General features: G+C 40.2%; 1 protein-coding gene across 2 annotated transcripts in view; it reads right to left on the bottom strand.

The window, feature by feature from the left end:
- Positions 1–18,091, bottom strand: part of RASAL2 (RAS protein activator like 2) — a 248,978-nt gene extending 230,887 nt beyond the window's left edge. For both annotated transcript variants that reach the window (XM_081112119.1, XM_081112120.1), the window contains exon 1: positions 17,754–18,091. In XM_081112119.1, the coding sequence (XP_080968245.1) occupies positions 17,754–17,952 (199 nt within the window). In that variant the 5' untranslated portion in view covers positions 17,953–18,091. The remainder of the gene's footprint in view (positions 1–17,753) is intronic.
- Between the last annotated feature and the right edge of the window lie 1,669 nt (positions 18,092–19,760).

Below are 19,760 nucleotides of genomic sequence, written 5' to 3'. Positions count from 1 at the left end.
AACAATGAAAATCCGTCTTAATCTTCTAGCCGCTCTAAGTGGATGTTTGCTTCTCTTGCACTGAAGGCCAGGCTTCAATCAAAACTCTGAGTCAGTTTTACTCAGACAGTCATGAGGAGACCAACTGCACATGACAGCATGCTGTGTAATGCATGACACATCCCGTTTCTGAGCACAGACCTGAAGCATTAAACAAGGTTAACAAAGTCATTTATGGGAACTGAAAGAATGTAACTGTTTCCTTCTTCTCTTCCCCCTCTTCATAATCTCCCATGGACATTAGAGAACAACTTTCAAAGGACAAAGCAAGTAGAAATCCCTTCATTTTTTTTTAACATATTTTTATTTATTTCAGAGAGAAGGGGGAGAGAGAGAGAGAGAGAAACATCAATGATGAAAGAGAATCACTGAACAGCTGACTCCTGCACACCCCACACTGGGGATTGAGCCCACAACCGGGCATGTGCCCTGACTGGGAATTGAACTGTGACCTCCTGGTTCATAGGTTGAGACTCAACCACTGAGCCATGCTGGCCAGGCATTAAGTATTCTTAATAAGTTCTCAATATGGAAGACAGTTGACTATACAATTTTGTACTGCTTTGCTCAAATAGGAGAGGTAAAAATCATGTTTCTAGTTTTGGCCTCCAAATTGGTATTTTATTTCCTAAGACAAGGGATTGAATTCATCACGGTAATACACTAGAATGACCAAAGAGTGAGGAATAAATTGAAAAAATGGGTTATCATAATATAAATAGTTCTTTCAGAACTTACAAGTTACAGTAACCAGACACAGGTGACGGTTTCCACCCAGTATGAACTCAATAGTACTCTACTATATATGCTGAATTAGCAAATGTCACATAAAACAGGATGAAAATGCATTCTATTGCATGTAAAATGTTTGTTCTCAAATGCCTTCTGTTTATCTACACTAATAAAAGAGAAAAATGGTAATTGGCGTACGGCGATACCGTTTTCATTGGCTAATCAGGGCTATATGCAAATTAACTGCCAACTAAGATTGGCAGTTAACTGCCAACAAGATGGCGGCTAATTTGCATATGTAGGCACAATGCAGGGAGGCGAAAGGGAAAGCAGGAAGAAGCCCCCTGCCACTGACAGTGATCGGAAACCCAGGGGGGAGCTAAGAGCTGGGGGGCAGGGCAAAGGCGGCCCTGGGGCCGCCTTTGCCCTGCCCCCCAGCCATGATCGGAGAATCAGGCGCCTTTGCCGCCCTGGCCAGTGATAGCAGGAAGTAGGGGTGGAGCCAGCGATGGGAGCTGGGCACGGTCGAAGCTGGCAGTCCCAGGAGCTACGGGTCCCTTGCCTGGGCCTAAAGCGAAGCCCACGATCGCGGGGCCGCTGCAGCTGCGGGTCCCCGCTGCCCAGGCCGGACGCCTCAGCCAGAGGCATTAGGCCTGGGCAGGGGCGGAGCCTACAACCGCGGGGAGCTGCGGGTCCCCTGCCCAGGCCTGACACCTCTGCCGGAGGCCTCAGGCCTGGTCAAGGGGCCGATCCGGTGATTGGTGACCGGAGGGTGATGAGGGTCAACTCCTCTGGCCGAGGCATCAGGCCTGGGTGGGGGGCGGAGCCGGGGATTGGGGGGATATGATGGTCCCCTTGCCCAGGCCTGAAGCCTGGGTCAGAGGCGTCAGGCTTGGGCGGGGGGTGGAGCAAGCAATCAGAGGGAGATGGGAGTCCCCTGCCCAGGCATGATTCCTGGGCCAGAGGCCTCAGGCCTGGGCGGGGGTCAGAGCCAGTGATCAGGGGGAGATGGGGATCCCCTGTCCAAGCCTGACACCTCTGGCGGAGGCGTCAGGCCTGGGCAAGGGGCCGATCAGGCGATCGGAGGGTGATGGGGGTCTACGCCTCTGTCAGAGGCGTCAGGCCTGGGCAAGGGGCTGATCCTGCGATTGGAGGGTGATGGGGGTCAACGCCTGAGGGCTCCCAGTATGTGAGAGGGGGCAGGCTGGGCTGAGGGACACTCCCTAACACACACACCCAGTGCACGAATTTCGTGCACCGGGCCCCTAGTACTTAATAAAATAATTTTCCACCATTTCAATACTAAGATAAAATAATAAACATTACGTAAAACCTGTGTTAACCACTGTGATTGACCATAAATCTGGGTGAAATAACAGCTAGCTCTTTTCTACATCCATAAAAAGCATTGAGGTACTACTAAATTTTCTACAAGATTAATGAAAACTCCATGCCCAGTTATTAGATTTCTAACTGACCCAAGTTAATAAGTATATGTCACTCATTGCATATGAAAAGATATCCCAATGCTTTATTTTTATTTTTTCCTCTCTCCCTCTCCCTTCCTCTCTAAAAATCAATAAACACATATTTTTAAAAATCTGTACTGTTAATTCTTCCTTCATCCAAAAGCTATATATAATTTTATATAAGATATACCAAAAATATAAATAAAAGCCCTAGCTGGTTTGGCTCAATGGGTAGAGCGTTGGCCCTGGATTTGATTCCGGTAGGGGATGTGCAGGAGGCAGTTGATCGATGATTCTCTCTCATCACTGATATTTCTCTCGCTCCCTCTTCCTTCCTCTCTGAAATCAATAAAAATATATTTTTAAAAAATTATATATACATATATATAAATAAAACATTACTGGTTATAAAAGTCCCAGCTCTCCAATATAGGTTTTTCATGGACCACACAGATACTTGTTTCTAACAAATAGTACAGGCAGTCCATGAATCATTCGTTTTGAATCACATTAAGATGGCACGCGAGGATGCAAACAGATAAATGACTTCTTGCGTCCATTTTGACTCATTTTCATTGCATTCCTACTACAGTCTTCATTCCTAGAGACCTGAAAAATGTTATTTTTCTCCATTTTTTACTTAAACATGGCGAAAGCAGACAGTATCTTTTTTTTTTTTTTAATTTAAAGTGCCTCCAAAATACTCAGTTTTTTCAACTCCCATGTTGGCTTTACAAAACAAATGCACAATTCCACACTTGCCTATTTTTTCTTATACAGGACAAAAATAGGATTGCTGATAAAACAAACTAACAATTCAGTTGAACATTTCATGAGTCTCAGGCTGGTGGCACATTCAGCCATTGATTTTTCTCAGCAGATAACAACAGGACTCAGTTCCATGTATTCCATGCTCCTTAGAGAAGACTCAGAGTGATCTTTGTCGTCAAGGTATAGAACACCAAAAATAAAAACAAGGCAGTCCTACAGCCAGGCTTAAAAAAACATCTATCTCCAAAAGTTTCCAAAGAAACCCAGAAATGAAAAACTGTATCAGGAAGGCTAAAACCAAAAATGAGGTGAGGTTAGGGGAAAATGCTGAAGATAAAAAAAAAGTAGAGAAAATGCTAGGGTTTCAGGGGAAAGAGTTTAATGACAAGAAATGACAAAAGAAAGCAGAACTACTTGATTTCTGTTAGTAGAAAGTAGACAGAACACTGGATTGGAGTCTCTAAATCTAAGCAAGTTATAATCTGCTCTAGACTCAGTTTCTTCATCTATAACTCTATTCCATAAAGTTGCTATGGGTAACACTAAAGGAGATATATATCATACATGCCCAAGAGCTACACAAATATACATTTTTAATCCTTAGTAAACAAAATACATTTTTTAAAAAGGAACAGTAAGAGGAAATTAGAAAAAGAGAAAAAAATTATTCACAAAATCTCTGAAGCTGACTTTACATAAAGAAAATATTGTGCTGATTTTCATAAAGCAGTTAAGGGTAGGTCCCAGAAGCTGGAAACCAGTAAGTCTGCTGAAAAACTTGAAACTGTTTTTTGAAACAGGTGATTTGTGAAAAGCTGGAGAAAAGGGGGTTACTGGGATCCTGTTCTGACTCTAACACATTAAAAAAAAAAGACTTGAATCATATCATCATATTCCAAATCTTAATTGTGCTTTATTTATAAGATCTTGCTATTTCCTTCACTCAAGGTATATTTTAATTTTAAATATAAGTACATGTATTTTAAATGCAGGTTTATTAGTTACTTGGAAGACATATTTAAGGGCTTTTTTAAACTAAAATATAAAAACATCATACAATGCTTAAACAGAATGGGTTAGAGTTGAGTTCATTTTGAAAATGTAATCTGACTTTGAGATGCTATCCCAAAAAGCTACTAAGGTCAAAACATCAACAATTATCAGTTACCAGTTACTTTATTACTTAAAGGTTTCCAGTTAACTCTGTTAGAGAAAATTAAGAGGAATAGTTTAATCTCTGAAAACACCAAAAAGGTAAGGGGACTATTTTGAGACCTAAAATTAAAAAACTTTTAGAACATTGGAAAATATTTTTATGCTCTTTGGCTAGACAAAAATTTCTTAAGTAAAATACCAAAACACAATCCACAAAAGTAAAATATTGATAAATCAACTTCATCAAAATTAAGAACTTCTATTCTTTGAAGACATTGTTAAGAGCATAATAAGGTGAGTCATAGAGAAAAAAACTGCAAATCACATATCTGATTTATAACTTGTATCCAGACTAAATAAAGAATTCATATAACTCAGTAAGAAAAACCCAATTTAAAAGTAGACAAGAGATTTGTTGTGACATTTCACTAAAGAAGATATATTGATGTCAGATACACACATGAAAAGATGCTCAACATCATCAGTCATCAGAAAAATACAAATTAAAACCACAATAAGTATCACTACACACCTCTTAGAAAGACTAAAATTAAAAAGACTAACAATACTACGTGTTGGTAAGTCAGTGAAACTGGAAATGTGATATTCAGCCATTCCACTCTTAGGTGTTTGCTCAAGAGAAATAAAAATTTATGGCTATAGAAAAACTTGTATGCAACTGTTAACAGCAGCTTTATTTGTCACAACCAAAAAGCTGAAAATAACCCAAATTTCATCAAAAGGTGAACTGATAATTGTGCAATATCTATTCAAGGAAATACTACTCAACAATACAAAAAAATTAACTACTGTTATATGCAATAACACAGAGGAATCTCCAAATGTGCTAAAAGAAACCAGACTAGAAATAAGAATATATTGTATGATTCTATTTATATAAAATTCTTAAAAAGACGGAAAGCAGATCAGTGCTTGTCTGATGATGGTGGGAAGGGGAGAGGAAATGGGTGGGAGGCTTACAAAGGGATGCAAGGGAACTTTATAGAGGAAATAGATGTTCATTTTCTTGATTGTGGTGATGATTCCATGGTGATTTACATATTTTAAAACATATCAGATTACATTTTAAACATATATAGTTTGTTGTATGTCAAATATATCATATTATTTTTTAAAGATGTATAAATTTATCTGAACGTAAGACTGTAACTCACTTCCCACTGCTAAACTGCCAGTTGCTCAAAAGAATCACAGATTCTAAAAAACTACCATCAGTTGAGAACTGATTCACATAGGTTACGATGCTTTAAGTCTGTGTCCTTGAAATATAAACCTTAGGATACAAACCATAAGGACAGCCAGGTTCAAGAGGAGCTAAGATGAAAGTGAACCAGGACCATCAAGAGACCATATTCCTGGGCTTTTAGGAGAAAAAAAAAAAAAAGTGAATTCTATAGATATCCTAAAATATGTTATGTGGCCAACCTGTGATCAATGTTTTTTACCTGGTTCTATGAAAGTGGATTCTCTTTTTAGAATTACTGATACTAAAGTGGAGAGCCCCTTCAAATTTAAACCCTGGAATAAACAAAGCTATGCCCCAGATAAATATATAACTTATGGTTCTTAAGACCGTGTTCTCTTAAATTTTGGTATTTTCACTGGCATGATCAAACATAAATAACAGGCCAAGAAAGGCATGCTTTTATAGGAAAAAACCTACTTTCATATTTTGTCTATTACTGCTAAAAAATATTTTAGATCTCTAACAGACTTTGTTTAACCTTTTTTAAATATAGAAATATTCACACCACTCACCCACATACAGTTTCTCATGTTGTCTACAATTAATAAACTTGGACAACGCTATGAAGATATTCAATATCATGCCATCCAAAGCAGGTCAAATGTGATTATTTTATAGTTACGGTGCTCTATAAAAACACATACTTAAATTGCAGCTTCAAGGTTCAAATTAACAAACATCACACTCAATGTTTTTTATAACAAAAGTTTGAAATTTTTATCTGTGTGAAGTGAAATTATATAGTACTTAAGAGCATATGCTCAAGAGTGAACTGCCTGGATTCAAACCCTATTCAGCCACTTACTTAGGCAAGTCTCTGATTCCTCATCTATAAAATGAAGATAATAACAGTATTTATCTCATAGGGTAGTTATGAAGATTAAATAAATTAATAGGCATAAAACACCTAGAACTGTGCCTTGCTCATAGTAAGCACCCAAAAAGTTTTACTTTGTTGTGTTGTTATAATTATGCTCATGAACCCTAATATGAACTAAATTATAGACTTTGGGTGATGGTGATGACTTCATCAATTGTAACAAATGTGCCACTCTGGTTAGGGATGTTGATAATGGGGGAGGCTACTAGTATGCATGTGTGGGGACAGGGGGCATATGGGAAATCTACTTTCCTCTGAATTCTGCTGTGAATCTAAATCTGCTCTAAAAAACAGACTCCTTAAAAAAGAAAATTTGGTTAACTGGTTAATGTTCTATATGAACCATGATTTTTCAGAGTCCAAATCCTACTCCTACCCTTTTTTCCCCCTGAAGATTTTAAATCACTTTTGTCATTTATGTTAGTTCTTGTTATCATTCTTTGAATGTGGTTTTGTTTGACATTACTATAAACTTCCCTACAACATACCTAAATTGATACCATGATAAAAACTCAGTCATTAACACATTACTATAAAACAGGGGTCCTCAAACTACGGCCCGCGGGCCACATGCAAATACAAATATTGTATTTGTTCCCATTTTGTTTTTTTACTTCAAAATAAGATATGTTCAGTGTGCACAGGAATTTGTTCATAGTTTTTTTTTAAACTATAGTCCGGCCCTCCAACAGTCTGAGGGACAGTGAACTGGCCCCCTGTTTAAAAAGTTTGAGGACCCCTGCTATAAAAGGTATACACCTGTTATTCATCCAGCTAAAATTCAGTGAATCTATATTCAAATCATGTTCAGAAGAACTTTCATGAATGTCAATTCCTTCTTAATACTCTGAGAAACAGAGTAGAAAGAGGACATGAACAGCTGAGATGAAAACCACCAACTATGTTCTTCTTAGAGTACCTAAGACATTATGTGTCTATGTCAAGTTATTTCTGTTGGAGAGTCTAACATAGTATAAATAAGGCCATGGTCATGGATTTGACCTTTAGCAGACAAACTGCTTTGACTCTACTCATTCCCTTTCCTCATTCACTTGGGAACATGCCTTTTAATCAGAAGGAATACCACTGGAAAAACAATTCAGGTTTTTGAAGGGCCGTCTTATAAGTATTAGAACTTTGAGGACATTTGATGTGCTAAGTAATGTTTAAGGCACCACATGAAATATATGTAAAAATGCTGCAATATGTTAAAAGTAGTAAGACTTAAAATATGAGCCATACTTTCATATACTTGTAGCAGTAATTGCTTTCCAGGAAAGTCACACTAAGTCGCAGGTCTTTAAAAATACTCTTCTAGAAATTCAGCCTAAGGAACAAGTCAGAAGTTCAATTCAAAGACTTGTGCACAAGGATAACTAGTAGACTATTAATATAAAAATTATCAAAAATGTTAATGCCTAAAATAGGATAATGGTTAGATAAGTTATGTTAACTTAGTCATTGACAAATTGTATTTCCTATTAGAAAACCTTGATAATAAAGCAATGTGATACTAGCAGACCAACAGAACAAAGTAGAAAATCTTGAAATAACCCAAAATCCAAATGGCAACCTAGTAAAGGATAGGAAGTCATCTTAAACCAATGGGGAAAGACAGATTATTCAATAAATGATATTAGGACAACTGGAAAGCTATCTTTCCAAAATTGAAATTAGATCCATATCTCATACTTTACACCAGGATGAAGTCCAAATGGATCAAAGATTTAAATGCAAAAAAAAAAATGAAAACAAGGAAGGACTAGACAAACCACAGGAGAATAATTTTCAGCCTCAGAATAGGAAAGTCCATTCTAACTATGACATAAAACCAAAGGCCATAAGAAAATAAAATAAAAAGACATACATTCAACTGCATAAAATTTCCTCATAAAGAGGAAAAAAACACAAAAAAATACTGACAACTCATCACAGATAAAGGGTTCTTTATTTAATATACTAAGAGTTCCTACAAATTACTAAGAAAAAGATCCAACAACCTTTTAAAAATGGGCAAAAAAAAAAAAAAAAGCGGAATATATTTGAAGCTGTTTACAACAGACTGAATCCTTACAAAAATGATGACACTGACTCTACATCAACTGATGATATGTGGTAAAACTGCTCATCTAGCCATGGAGTTTACCTTCACCTCCAAAGGGAGAGTACAGCTCAACGTCACTGAACCTCCTAACATTCATCCTCAACTTTAAAGAAGGGCATATGACATGAGTTAGAGATTATACCAGAGAACTTCAGCAGTACAACAGCTAGCCCAGAACTGATTTTTTTTTGTAAATTTGAGACTTATGTAAATGTGATTTTAAACCATAATTCATGATGTAAATCAGACTCCAGCAATTTTTGTTGTATGATTTTGTTTTTTGTAAAGTGTAACTGTCCTTGTACAAAATGCTCATATTTAATTATGAGCTGCTTTAAATCATTATCAAAGTTATAAGAAATGTTTGGCTTGTTGTGTGACGCAACAGATATATAGACCTTTCAAGTCATGTTGTGTTTGGAGTTGGGACAGAGAGAGCAGCAGCCAGGTCAGCTAGACGTTCAACTGTGCACATGATTATGGAGAAAAATTCCAAAATCTTATAAAGCTGAGCATCCAGAAAGTTAATTGGAAACTATCTTAATGTTCTTGGCAGTGGGATTGGCATTGTTGATAAAGCTGGTCCCTTCATTTAATTGTCTTTTAGGTTGTTCTCTACTTGATGCCATGAGTATTACAGGTTATACAGTAAATTCGTAAGAATATCAATCTTGGGGCTAAAATGCCTTGATTCTTTGCACTTCTTTTACAAGTCCTTACATTTAATTATTAATTGATAAGCAGCAGCTTCCTACAGATAGTAGGAAACTGCCACATTTTGCTGTCATGATTGGCTGGGCCTGCTGCTGTTCCTAGTAAGATATTCTGAATTCCATTTTATCATTAAAGCTTGATTTAACAAACAAGGGGGGAAAATATGCACAGTTCACAGAAAAGGATATATTTAAATGGCTCTCTGAGATATTCAATCACGCTTACTGTAAGAACTATAAAATTAAATTAACACCATTTTTTACCTTTTAGATTGTCAGATTCAAAAACTCTTGCTAATTTCCTATGTGTAGGAAAGTAGGTACTCTCACAAACTGCTGATGAAATGTAAATAGGTACAAAAAGAGAAAGCAATTTGGGAATACCTTTCAAAATTACAAATATGCACATCTTTGACGTAGAAATTTTATGAATTTTTCTAATAAACTCACACTCAAGCAAAATGACTTATATTCAAGATTATTCACTTGTACCAGAAAACTTGGGGACTGATTAAATAAATTACTATTCATCCATGCATTATGCAGCCATAAGAAGAATAAGGAACTGCTTTACAAACTGACAGGAAAAATATATCCAATTATTAAGAAGTGTGTGTGGAGGGGGGCTGTGAAAGAGAAATTAACACAAAATGCAGATAATTTCCTGTAATGGGTTATCATTTGTGTAAAAAAGGAAAAAAGCAAATGCACAGTAAAAATCATGACAGTATTAATTCAGATATAAAGCAATTAACAACAACTGGCTCCAAGCTCCCAGAATACCTAGCCAACCTCTTCTGCAGGCCTACTCCTGTCATTTCATTAACCTCACAAAAAAAACATAGTATGTTTTAAACTAAATTTCTTAGACCCCACTCTTGGCAGAGTTTTTACGTAGCTATTTACCTGCTTCCATGTGCATGAAATAGGTATGGAAGAATATGCAGGAATTTCAAATATTTATTGATTGTGTAGAAGGGACAATGATTGCCTGCCAGATGGCAAGTGAGGAGTGAGGGAGGAGGGGAGAGAGACCTCATGGATACCCTTTATATCTTTGGGGGGGGGAAATGTATGTATAGCCTATTTTTTCTAATTAAATTTAAAAATAAAAACATTTGAAAAAATTTTAACATGTTCAAAATCCAAGAAAATACACTGTTAGAACAAAAGCAGGAAGGTAAAATACATACAGCATATCAAATATGTACCAAAAAAGTACTTCTGCACACAGAAAAGACTGGAATAAAATACAATAAAATATTAAGAGAATATCTATCTCTGAGTGATGGAATTACAGGTGATTTTAATTTTCTTTGGATTTTCCTGTAATTCAAATTATATTCATGAATTATATTCATAATTAGAAAAATGTATTAATTTTTTAATTATATGAATCAGAGAGGTTAGAAATTAAAATGGAAGGTAGGAAGTTATTAGGTATTATTCAGGGTTTTAAGCATCATAAATGAAACATTCAAATTCCCTTAAAATATCACTTCCAATAGCAGAATACAGAATTTATGGATAAGGAACTTAGGAAAGCAAAGATTAAAATATATTATCTGTCCTCTAGCCTACCTCTTAAGGATCACTCTGGGGTTATTCTCATCCTGCTACTTTCTGGATGTTTTGTCCATTTTTGTTTTCTGTTATCTAGGTAATGGCATTTCCAGCATTTCCCTTAAAGACTGTGAAACTAACAATCTGCTATTTCTCAGTGTGCAGTGTTCCTGACCTCCAACTTTGAAAGGCCATCTCCCTAAGGGAAAGCAGTAAGATCTACAGGCGGCTGAGGAATCTGAGGTTGAGTTCTAATCCTGACAAACTGTGGAATTTGTCTCCAATTTTGGGAATAAACTAAACTTCCTGAGCCAGTTTCCTTAATGAGGAAACTTAAAGGATTGTTTTGAAAAGTATTTGGGACTATCAACTTTAAAGTTTCTTTTTTAACTTTTCACACTATACTTCTGAATTTTGTTTCCTTGCCTTATGTTAAATATTTTCCTCTCTAAATTTTCACTCTCCCAACTGGTGTCTCTTACACTCCGGAGTTGGACAGGGAGTACTCTCAGAAAGCCTACTGAAAATGAGACCCTGTGAATAGAATCTGAGCAATATTGAAGACAATTTATGGAGAAATAAGAATGTAATCAGGATCTAAATTGGATCCTTATAAGTAAAGTAGATGCAAACAACCAGTTAATGTAACCAACACTTGGAAAAGGAAGGTAACTCCTAACATCTGAACTCTGCTGTTGAGACAAGGAAGATGATAACTCCTGTATGACCATCCAGCAAATGAACTTTTGTCATGCCTTCAAAGGCTCCATTTTTATTTCTTTTTCTTTTTACCATACAGTAAACCCACTAACACCACTGTACTGAGTGAGACTCAAGACATCTTTCTACTTTTCCTACTAGTTTTGTATCATGTACATCTTGATGGAAGCTTTCTCACCAGAAAATAAGCTACATTAAATCTGTAAAGGATACTCTACCTACAGGTTTTAAGAAGCACTTGATAGCCTTTGGGAAGAAAGGTGTTGTTACAAACATCAGAGAACAATTATCCCTCTGCCAAGACCAGGTGAAGCAATTTCAGCACACTTTAAACTCCTCCTTCTGGTTAACAAGACCAAACACCTCTCTGGTTACTTAAAAGTTATTCTAATAGGGAGGGACAAAGGAGCAGCCAGCTAAATTTTTTCTGGATTAACTCAGTCATTAGTTGAATGCTTTTTTTGTGGTTCACCTACTTAAAAGGTGATCAAATCACGTTGTGTTACTGAAGAGAGCAACCTGCAAAGAACAATTACATAAACTCTGCTTCAACTTACCTCATCCTTCTTTCTAATGAAACAAAGCATTAGAAACCACTGTCTTACCATCATTTATTTCCTTAGTAACCTCAGTAAAACCTACTTTCTGTCATGTGAATCCCTTTTCTTTTCCTTAGCAAATCAGAGAAAATTATTGTTCATTCAACATAATAGGACACAACTCCACATCATTTTTTAAAGTGTATGCACTGAATTTTATCATCTGAAAAAGATAAAGGAAATCCTTATAAACAAACTATTCTCAAATAGGGGCTTTCTAGAACTTCATATTATTTATGTCAGAAAATTTGTACAGAACCTCAATTCCATACCTGCAATTCCTAAATCCAAAAAGCTCGGAAAACCTTTTTTCAATAACCTCTTTAGCAGTAAAATCTGACCTGCGCTGACATTATTTATAGTCTTATACCACACTTAGTGTGAATATTCATTTATTTAACTGCAGAAATATTTAACACAACCGATTCCTGAATGTTGCTCAAGACCCAGCTACGGGGTTAATGTCACTGAATATATACAATATTTTCTAAAATAAAAAAATTTTGAATTCTGAAACACTCTAGTCCAAATGGTTTTGGAAAAGGACTGTGGATGAATAGTTTCATTCTTTGAAAATATTTTTACTCTTTGAAAATGAAATATCAATAAACCAACATGACAGAGGATAGAAAAATACTAAGAGTTTATAAAGAAACTGTCCTTCATCTGTAAACATTAATAGAAAACATGATTTAAATGAGATCTATAAATTATCTTTCAAAGGAATAAAGGGTTCATTGAAATCAATGTAATTTAAAACAATACTAGTATATCCTTAGGCATTCTTTTTTTTTTAACCATTTTATTTCATTATGTTTTTTAATCCTCACCCAAGGATATTTTTCCATTGATTTTTAGAGAGAGTGGGAGAGAGAGGGAAGGACAGAGAGAAACATCAATGTGAGAGAAACATACCTACTGGTTGCCTCCTGCATGGGGCCCAGGCCAGGAGGAGCCTGCAACCAAGGTATGTGCCCTTGACCAAAATTGAACCCAGAATCCTACAGTCCACCTGCCGACGCTCTATCCACTGTGCCAAAGAGCCTTGAAAGTTCTCCTATTTCAGTAAAGAACTGATTACTCCCAATGTGTACAAAATGTATTGAAGATCATGGGAAACTGTCAACATTCACAGACAATGCCACATCCTCAGTACTGAACTCAAGCTTAAGATCCTAAGAATCTTTAAAGTACTAGTATTAATGCTCATCTATAAAAATTCATTTAACAGTATTTGAGGAAATTAAAACACTTAAATAACATGAACATATTTGGGGATGTACTGGATACACATTCACTGATTCTCTTCTAGCAAGCAACTAGCTAGAGCACACAAAACTTTTAGTCTTGCTTGAATAATATTTATTTACATATTAAAGCAAAACAGAAATGGTAGGGTTCGTATTTAAGGCACTGAAGAGTGAATGATTTGCTAAGAATATTCAGTTAGTTGTGTTAAGAACGTTTTTGTATAAGGCCAGTTAGTCACATCTGATTCATACTGGACCAAAATGAAACAACTTCCTGGACTTGTTACTGCTTGCAACATTTTAAGTAAATATAAAGGAAGAGTTTCTAAAAGTGCAATAAAGCATATCTCATCCTTTGTCTGAATTTGTGAAGCATAAGCAATATTATTTACTACACCAGGTAAAACGTCTGCCCCCATCAACTCATATCCAGTTCATGAGACCTTCTTACCAAATTCCCACTGTCATACTTCTAGAATTACATGGTATTTAATGCAATATAATTAATTCCCTTTTTCTTCTGCTTGCTGAAATAGTCCCAGCCTTTAGAAATTTTAATAATAAACAATGAGCTGTATACTAGCTTCATAGTAACCAATAATGTTGATATTATATATTTTATTAACTGAATATTTTAGATAAGTCCTACTGATATTATTAAAATTAAAAACTGTATGATTTCTTGGTGATTGCTTTATTGTGATAACTATAGTTCCAAGAATACTTCTGTGCATACACTTGCAGACCGGTCTTACTGATGGGTGCCGCGCTCCAAGACGGGCACTGTTGCTAGAGACTGTATTTCAATTTCTCCCAAAGGGTGTCCTACACTCGCTATCCATTCATGGTAAAGTAGTTGACTTTAATGTTCTCATTGTTTACCAGAAAGCACAGAGAGGCTGCCTTTGCCGCTCCCGTTTCCTTTTGCTAGCCTGCTGAGCTTTTTCAGCCAATTGACTCTGCTTTGAGGCTATAAATATCTGAAAAATGTTCTGCATTTGATGCTCTTGGATTCTGCATCCATATTTAGCTGTTTGTGGCATGCCTTTGTTTAAGCTACTCTACCACCCATACAATCAGTCAGGTTAAGATCTGGATGGTCAAAGGACAGATGGATCAACATTCAACAAACACTGACTTACCCTGAGCAAGGTACCAATCTTCGAGACACAGTGACAATAAAGGGGGTGGCAAGATAGGAATGCAAAGATAAACAAGACAGATTCCCTGGTGTCAAAAATTTCATTGCCCTGACAGGGCATGGGCACAACTGATTGTAATACTGAAATACAACAAATGAAACATTTTATAACTAAAACAAAATGAAGACTAAAACAGCTTAAATTTTTCTCTTAGCTAAGTCTCAAAGATGTGCATTTGTGTTTTAATGTAGATCCACCTATTATAAAGCTCTGAACATATTCCAAAAAAAGTTTTCCAATCATGACAATGCACTACACAAAACTCTGGAGATTATATATATAGATTATCTATATCTATATAGATAATCTATATCAACTTTGGCAATAGCAAGCTCAAAACAGTGCCTAGTCTTTCAATTCTGTGAGGTAAACTATAAAATATCGTTTCTAAAAGTTTCTGTTAAGATCCTCTTTGGGGTGGGGGTACTTTTGTCATTGCTGTTTGTTTGCTTATTGGTTACAAAGATTCGTGTTCTGCAGAGCATGTGAACCATAGCCAGAAGCCAGCAGCACTTAAAACAGCTCCTTTTTGCACCCTATTCTAAGTAAAATACACATGGCTATTTCAGGTTAGATCTCAACTGAATGAGCTAGACTTGAGCAAGATCCCCATCCCCACCTTCCTATCTTATGAAAACATTCCAAACAAATATACATCTGCCCTCAACATTCCTTCTTTTAAAACTCAGTTCACTGACCTCTTGATAAAAGTGCTCCCCAGGATCCTCTGACAATCATGATTTAAATGCATTCAGGGCTTGCCTGATGCCTAACCCCAAGAGTCGGGCTGAAATTGGCAGGCCTAGCTGTAGGTAAAATAATAGGGCAGGCCATAGAATCAGACAACTCTAAAGCTAAAATGGACCACAGATACCAATTACTCCAGATTCCACATTTTACATAGAAACTTAGACCCACAGAGTTAAAATTACTTGCCCAAAGTTAGACAACCAATTTGTGGCAAAGGCAGAACAAAAAACCAAGTTCTCAACTCCCAGTTTTATACTCAAGATTTCTTTAAAAAACATTAGACTCACACTCATCAAAGTCTCTTTAAATTGTGTAGAAGAATCCAGATGTTCCAAAGCAATCAGGATTTTGAACGCCCAAAACAAACAAATAAATAAGAACACCAAAATGAACTAGTGTTTTTCAAATTGATTTTCTACATTCTATTATTTTCCTTCAAAGCTTTTCAAAGAGTGATGCAATAGGCAACTTAAAAACTACCTAAGAACATAAAAAGCCAACTGTCATTCAGATAGTTTTGGAATATTTACCTCAAACTAAAGACAACAAAGCAGTATCCAGGATGAGTTGCTTTAGTTTAGAGGAAGGAAAGTAGCAGTTCTAGACAATAAATAAAAACAACTTCTGGTTAATTGACAGGGAAGACAAAAAAGTTTCAAGGCAGTGGAAAGTCTGCAACTTGACACTGAAATGAACACTGTATGAGACAGAGACCACATATGTATGTGTATATGCACACACATATTTAAGAATATACACACACACCCCTCTCACAAATCTAGCCCTAGGAAAGGACTACAAAAACTAACACATATTTTTATGGGTTACATGCAAAGAATGTTAGTTAACCTAGGTCTAGAAAACCCAGAGAGGATAGTTTTGGACACTGAAATACTGAATTATTATTCTTACAGTAACATGGCCCTATCTTATCTGTAACTTCATATAAAAACAATATGCCAAAGAAGTGCGTAAGGATAGAAAAAGACTAGCCTGGGAAAACCTCAATATAAACTCTAATTCAGGCTCATGTTCAGATTCTCACCAACCTTTCTATAAACTATCGGCTAAGTGGGATTAACAGGTGGATGGAAAATCAGGCCCTAACGTTTTTAATCGGCTGAGAATGAACGGGGTGCCCTTGCATCACCTCCCACTTGTTGTCTGTAATTCTTCCCGTTAATTAGAATAGCATCACGAAACACATACAATCAAGCCCAATACCAAGTGGTACATACATACATCCTTAAGAACTGGTTATAGGAACGGCTGGACTTTTCAGAACTGAAAGAGCCATTAAGAGATTATCTAATCCCCTCCGCTCATTTCACAGATGAGGAATCAGAGGTCGAAAAAGTGACCGGATCTGCCCCAAGTCACGGAAGACATTTAGGAGCAGAACTGAGACAAAAAACTCCAATCTCTGCCCTCCTCGTCCTGTGAGCTTTCTCCCAGGGACAGGCTTGACGTCTTGAAATCAGCTGACCTATCCAGAGAGACAACTTCTAAGTCTTGGTCTCTCCTGGACAGAAAACACATGCCTTGTTCAGAAGGATGAAGAGAGGAAAGGTAAGGACGTACTTGACCGCCACAGGCTCAGATGCACGTAACCACAGGGTAACACCCTCACGCTGTGTGTGCCCGCGGGGGCCTCAAGGTTGCTGTCTTAGACTCAGGTCAGCCCCAGGACTAAAGTCTTTCGTGTCCATGCCAGCGAGGCGATAAAACATCCCGACCTGCCAATATTTTGGAGAGCCACTTGCTCGGTCCTCCAATGCCGGGCGATACACCCTTGGGCTGGGAGTTTTCAAAAGCAGCACGGTTTCCATGAGGCCACAGGGCTCACCCTCACAGGACCTCATCAGCCCCTTTTCATGAAAGCGGTGGTTACCCGGGGAACGCAGAAAGGGAAAGTTTTCGCGTGTGTGCTCATCGCTTTTAACTTGCTGAGTAGCAGCAGCCCCGTCCCTTTGCAGAGGGAACCAGACACAGCGGTGCGGTCTGCAACCGTCCACGCCAGCGGGTCTGGGCGGTTGGGTGTCTTTGGAGAGTGAGGTTCAGAAAGAGGTGACAGAAGAGCCTTTTCCCACCCAACACACACGTGCGCCGAGCTTCTTCCTATCCTGGTTTCCAGCCTCGCCTGGATCCAGAGAAAGAAAAGGCCCCCCCTACCCCCCCCCCCTTCACTGGATCGCATGGTGTGTTCCATCAGACCTTCTCGAGGATCGGCTGACAGTTCCCCCCAAGTCATCGCCTAAGAATGAGGTCTGCAGAGCCCAGCTCTCCCTTCAACTCACGGCCGGAGCCTGAAGGGTCCGGAGACCACACTGAGTGAGACAGCGCTCTGCCCAGAGGCTCGCCCGGAGGCACTGGTCCCAAAGGCGGGGGACCCCGGGACCAAAAGGGACGTGGGAACCGGACCCAGAAGGGGGGGGGGGGGGGGCGCTGAGCGCGGGGCTGGCACGAGCGGGACAAGGAATGCCCGCCTCGCCAAAGGGGAGAAACACCGGCCTCTCGGACGGCCCGGCGCGGTCCTTACCGTACACGCGGACCCAGCCCTGCTGCTGGCACACCGACTCCAGGAGGATCCGGTCCAACATGCCACCCGCCACGGCCCCGCCGACGGGGACGGCCGCGTCCAGGTCCTCCGGCGGCAGCGGCGAGTCGGACTCCAGTCCCGAGAACATCTCCGGCCAGGACAGCGCCTCCGCTCCTCCGGACGCCGGGGAGAGCTCCATGGTGCCCGGGGGGGACGCGCCGGGGGGCGGGCGCAAGGCTCCGCGCCCTGCCTGCGGGGAGGGGAGGAGCGCGCGGCGGGGCAGGGACCCGGCGCCGCCGGCGGACGCGGCTCACCTCCTTCCCCGCCGCCCCCTGCCCGCGGCTCGGGCGCTGCAGCCCACCTGCAGCCGGCGCGCGGGGCCCCGGCCGGGAGGCGGGTCCAGCGGGGCCCCGGCCGCGGGGCGGTCCGGGCTCAGGTGCGGGTCCCTCCCGGGAGGAGACGAGGAAGGACCCGGGAGGGGCGGCTCGCCCACCAGCCCCCTCAGAGCCGCCTCCCTTTAAACCCCGGCCGGCGTCTCCCGCGGCCGGAGCGGGGCTCGGACTGGGGATGGAGCGCGGCCGGCAGGGCTGGGCTGGGGGCGTCGCCGCCAGGGGCCGCCCCCTCCGACCGGCTCCCGCCGCCTCAGGGGCTCCGAGGGTCCGCTCCCTCAGCCTGAGGGGAGCCGATGGCCCCGGGTTCTCGCCCTCCTGCCCTCAGCCCCCACCCCTGGAACGAGCCGGCCCGCCCCCCTAACTCTCAAGCCACCGCTGCCGTCGCGGCTCCGGCTCCGGCTCCGCCGCAGATCCCACAAGCCCGGCAGCCGCGGCGGTGGCGGTGGCGGTGGCGGTGGCGGCGGCAGGCGGCATCCCAGGGTGATAGGCCGGAGCAATCGAGCGCCGAGCGCCGGCCGCGTGTGCAGTCGGTAACGAAGCGGAGGAGGAACTGCCGCCCGAGGCAGGACAAGTCGAACACCGAGTTATTCATCTAGCCCGTCCCGCCTCCTTTCCAATTACTTTCTTTGCAACCGCCCAGCAGTGCGAGGTCCCAGTCTCTCCAGCTGCAGCTGAAGCTGAAGGTGGAGGCGGCGTGGGGAGGCGGAGAGGAAAGGGGGTGCGGGAAATTTAAAAAGAAAGAAAAAGAGCTTCCCTTTCCCATGTCCCCACCCTTTTCCTTGCATGTATGTACGTACTTATTTGAACGAGTATTTCTTATTGGACGAAGGATTGGAGAGGTTGTTTTTATCTTACAGTCGCCCTGGGGGGAAACTCCCTCTGTCCCAGAGAGGAGACTTGGCAGCGGGGTCCGGGCTGTGGGATCCGCGCTCGGCGCCCTGTCCGCGCCGAGGCTGGACTTGTCATCGGTGGGGAATAGCAGGGTTAAGAAGTGTGGTGTGGATGGATGGACGGGCCTCGCAAGCACATGGACTGCCCAAAGGCCCAGTATTAACCAAACATGTTTCCCTCCTTTTTTCTTTCTGCCTTTGATCTTTGGGCAATATGTTGGCTTTTTTTCCTCTGATGATGTCACTTGAGTTTTATTTTTGGTCTATTTGTAGACTCCGTCCTCCTTGACCTTGGCTTTAATTTTATGCCCACCCAAGGCGGTATTCACTAGCTCTGGTTTAAGAGCTTGCCGGCACAGTAAGACATAGAAAAGTAACTACTTAGTGCCTTGCACATAGTAGGTCTTCAGTGTTTTTGAACATAGCTACTTAAAACGGAGCAGAAATTCCACAAGGATATGTTCCTTTTTTTTTTCTTTTTACACTTTAGGGGGAATAGGGTATTTAGTATCTCCCCTCCCCCATTTCTCTCTACTTTGTACAGAGACTGATCTACAATGGGGACATTTTCATGGTCCGGTTTTGTGGCATTCTGTTGTCTTAGTTGGTGGACTTATCAAGAGCTCTGAGGAGGCATTTGTAATTTTATTCAAATTCTTATTTAGAATAACAGTCTTTCTAAGCAGAAAGCGAACTTAGAAATTAACTCATCCTGCCTCTCATTG

The sequence above is a fragment of the Myotis nattereri genome (genome assembly GCF_964212035.1).
Source record: "Myotis nattereri genome assembly, chromosome: 18".
Lineage (NCBI taxonomy): Eukaryota > Metazoa > Chordata > Mammalia > Chiroptera > Vespertilionidae > Myotis > Myotis nattereri.
Note: the sequence above shows the minus strand (reverse complement) of the source record. Positions and strands in the feature narration are given on the sequence as shown.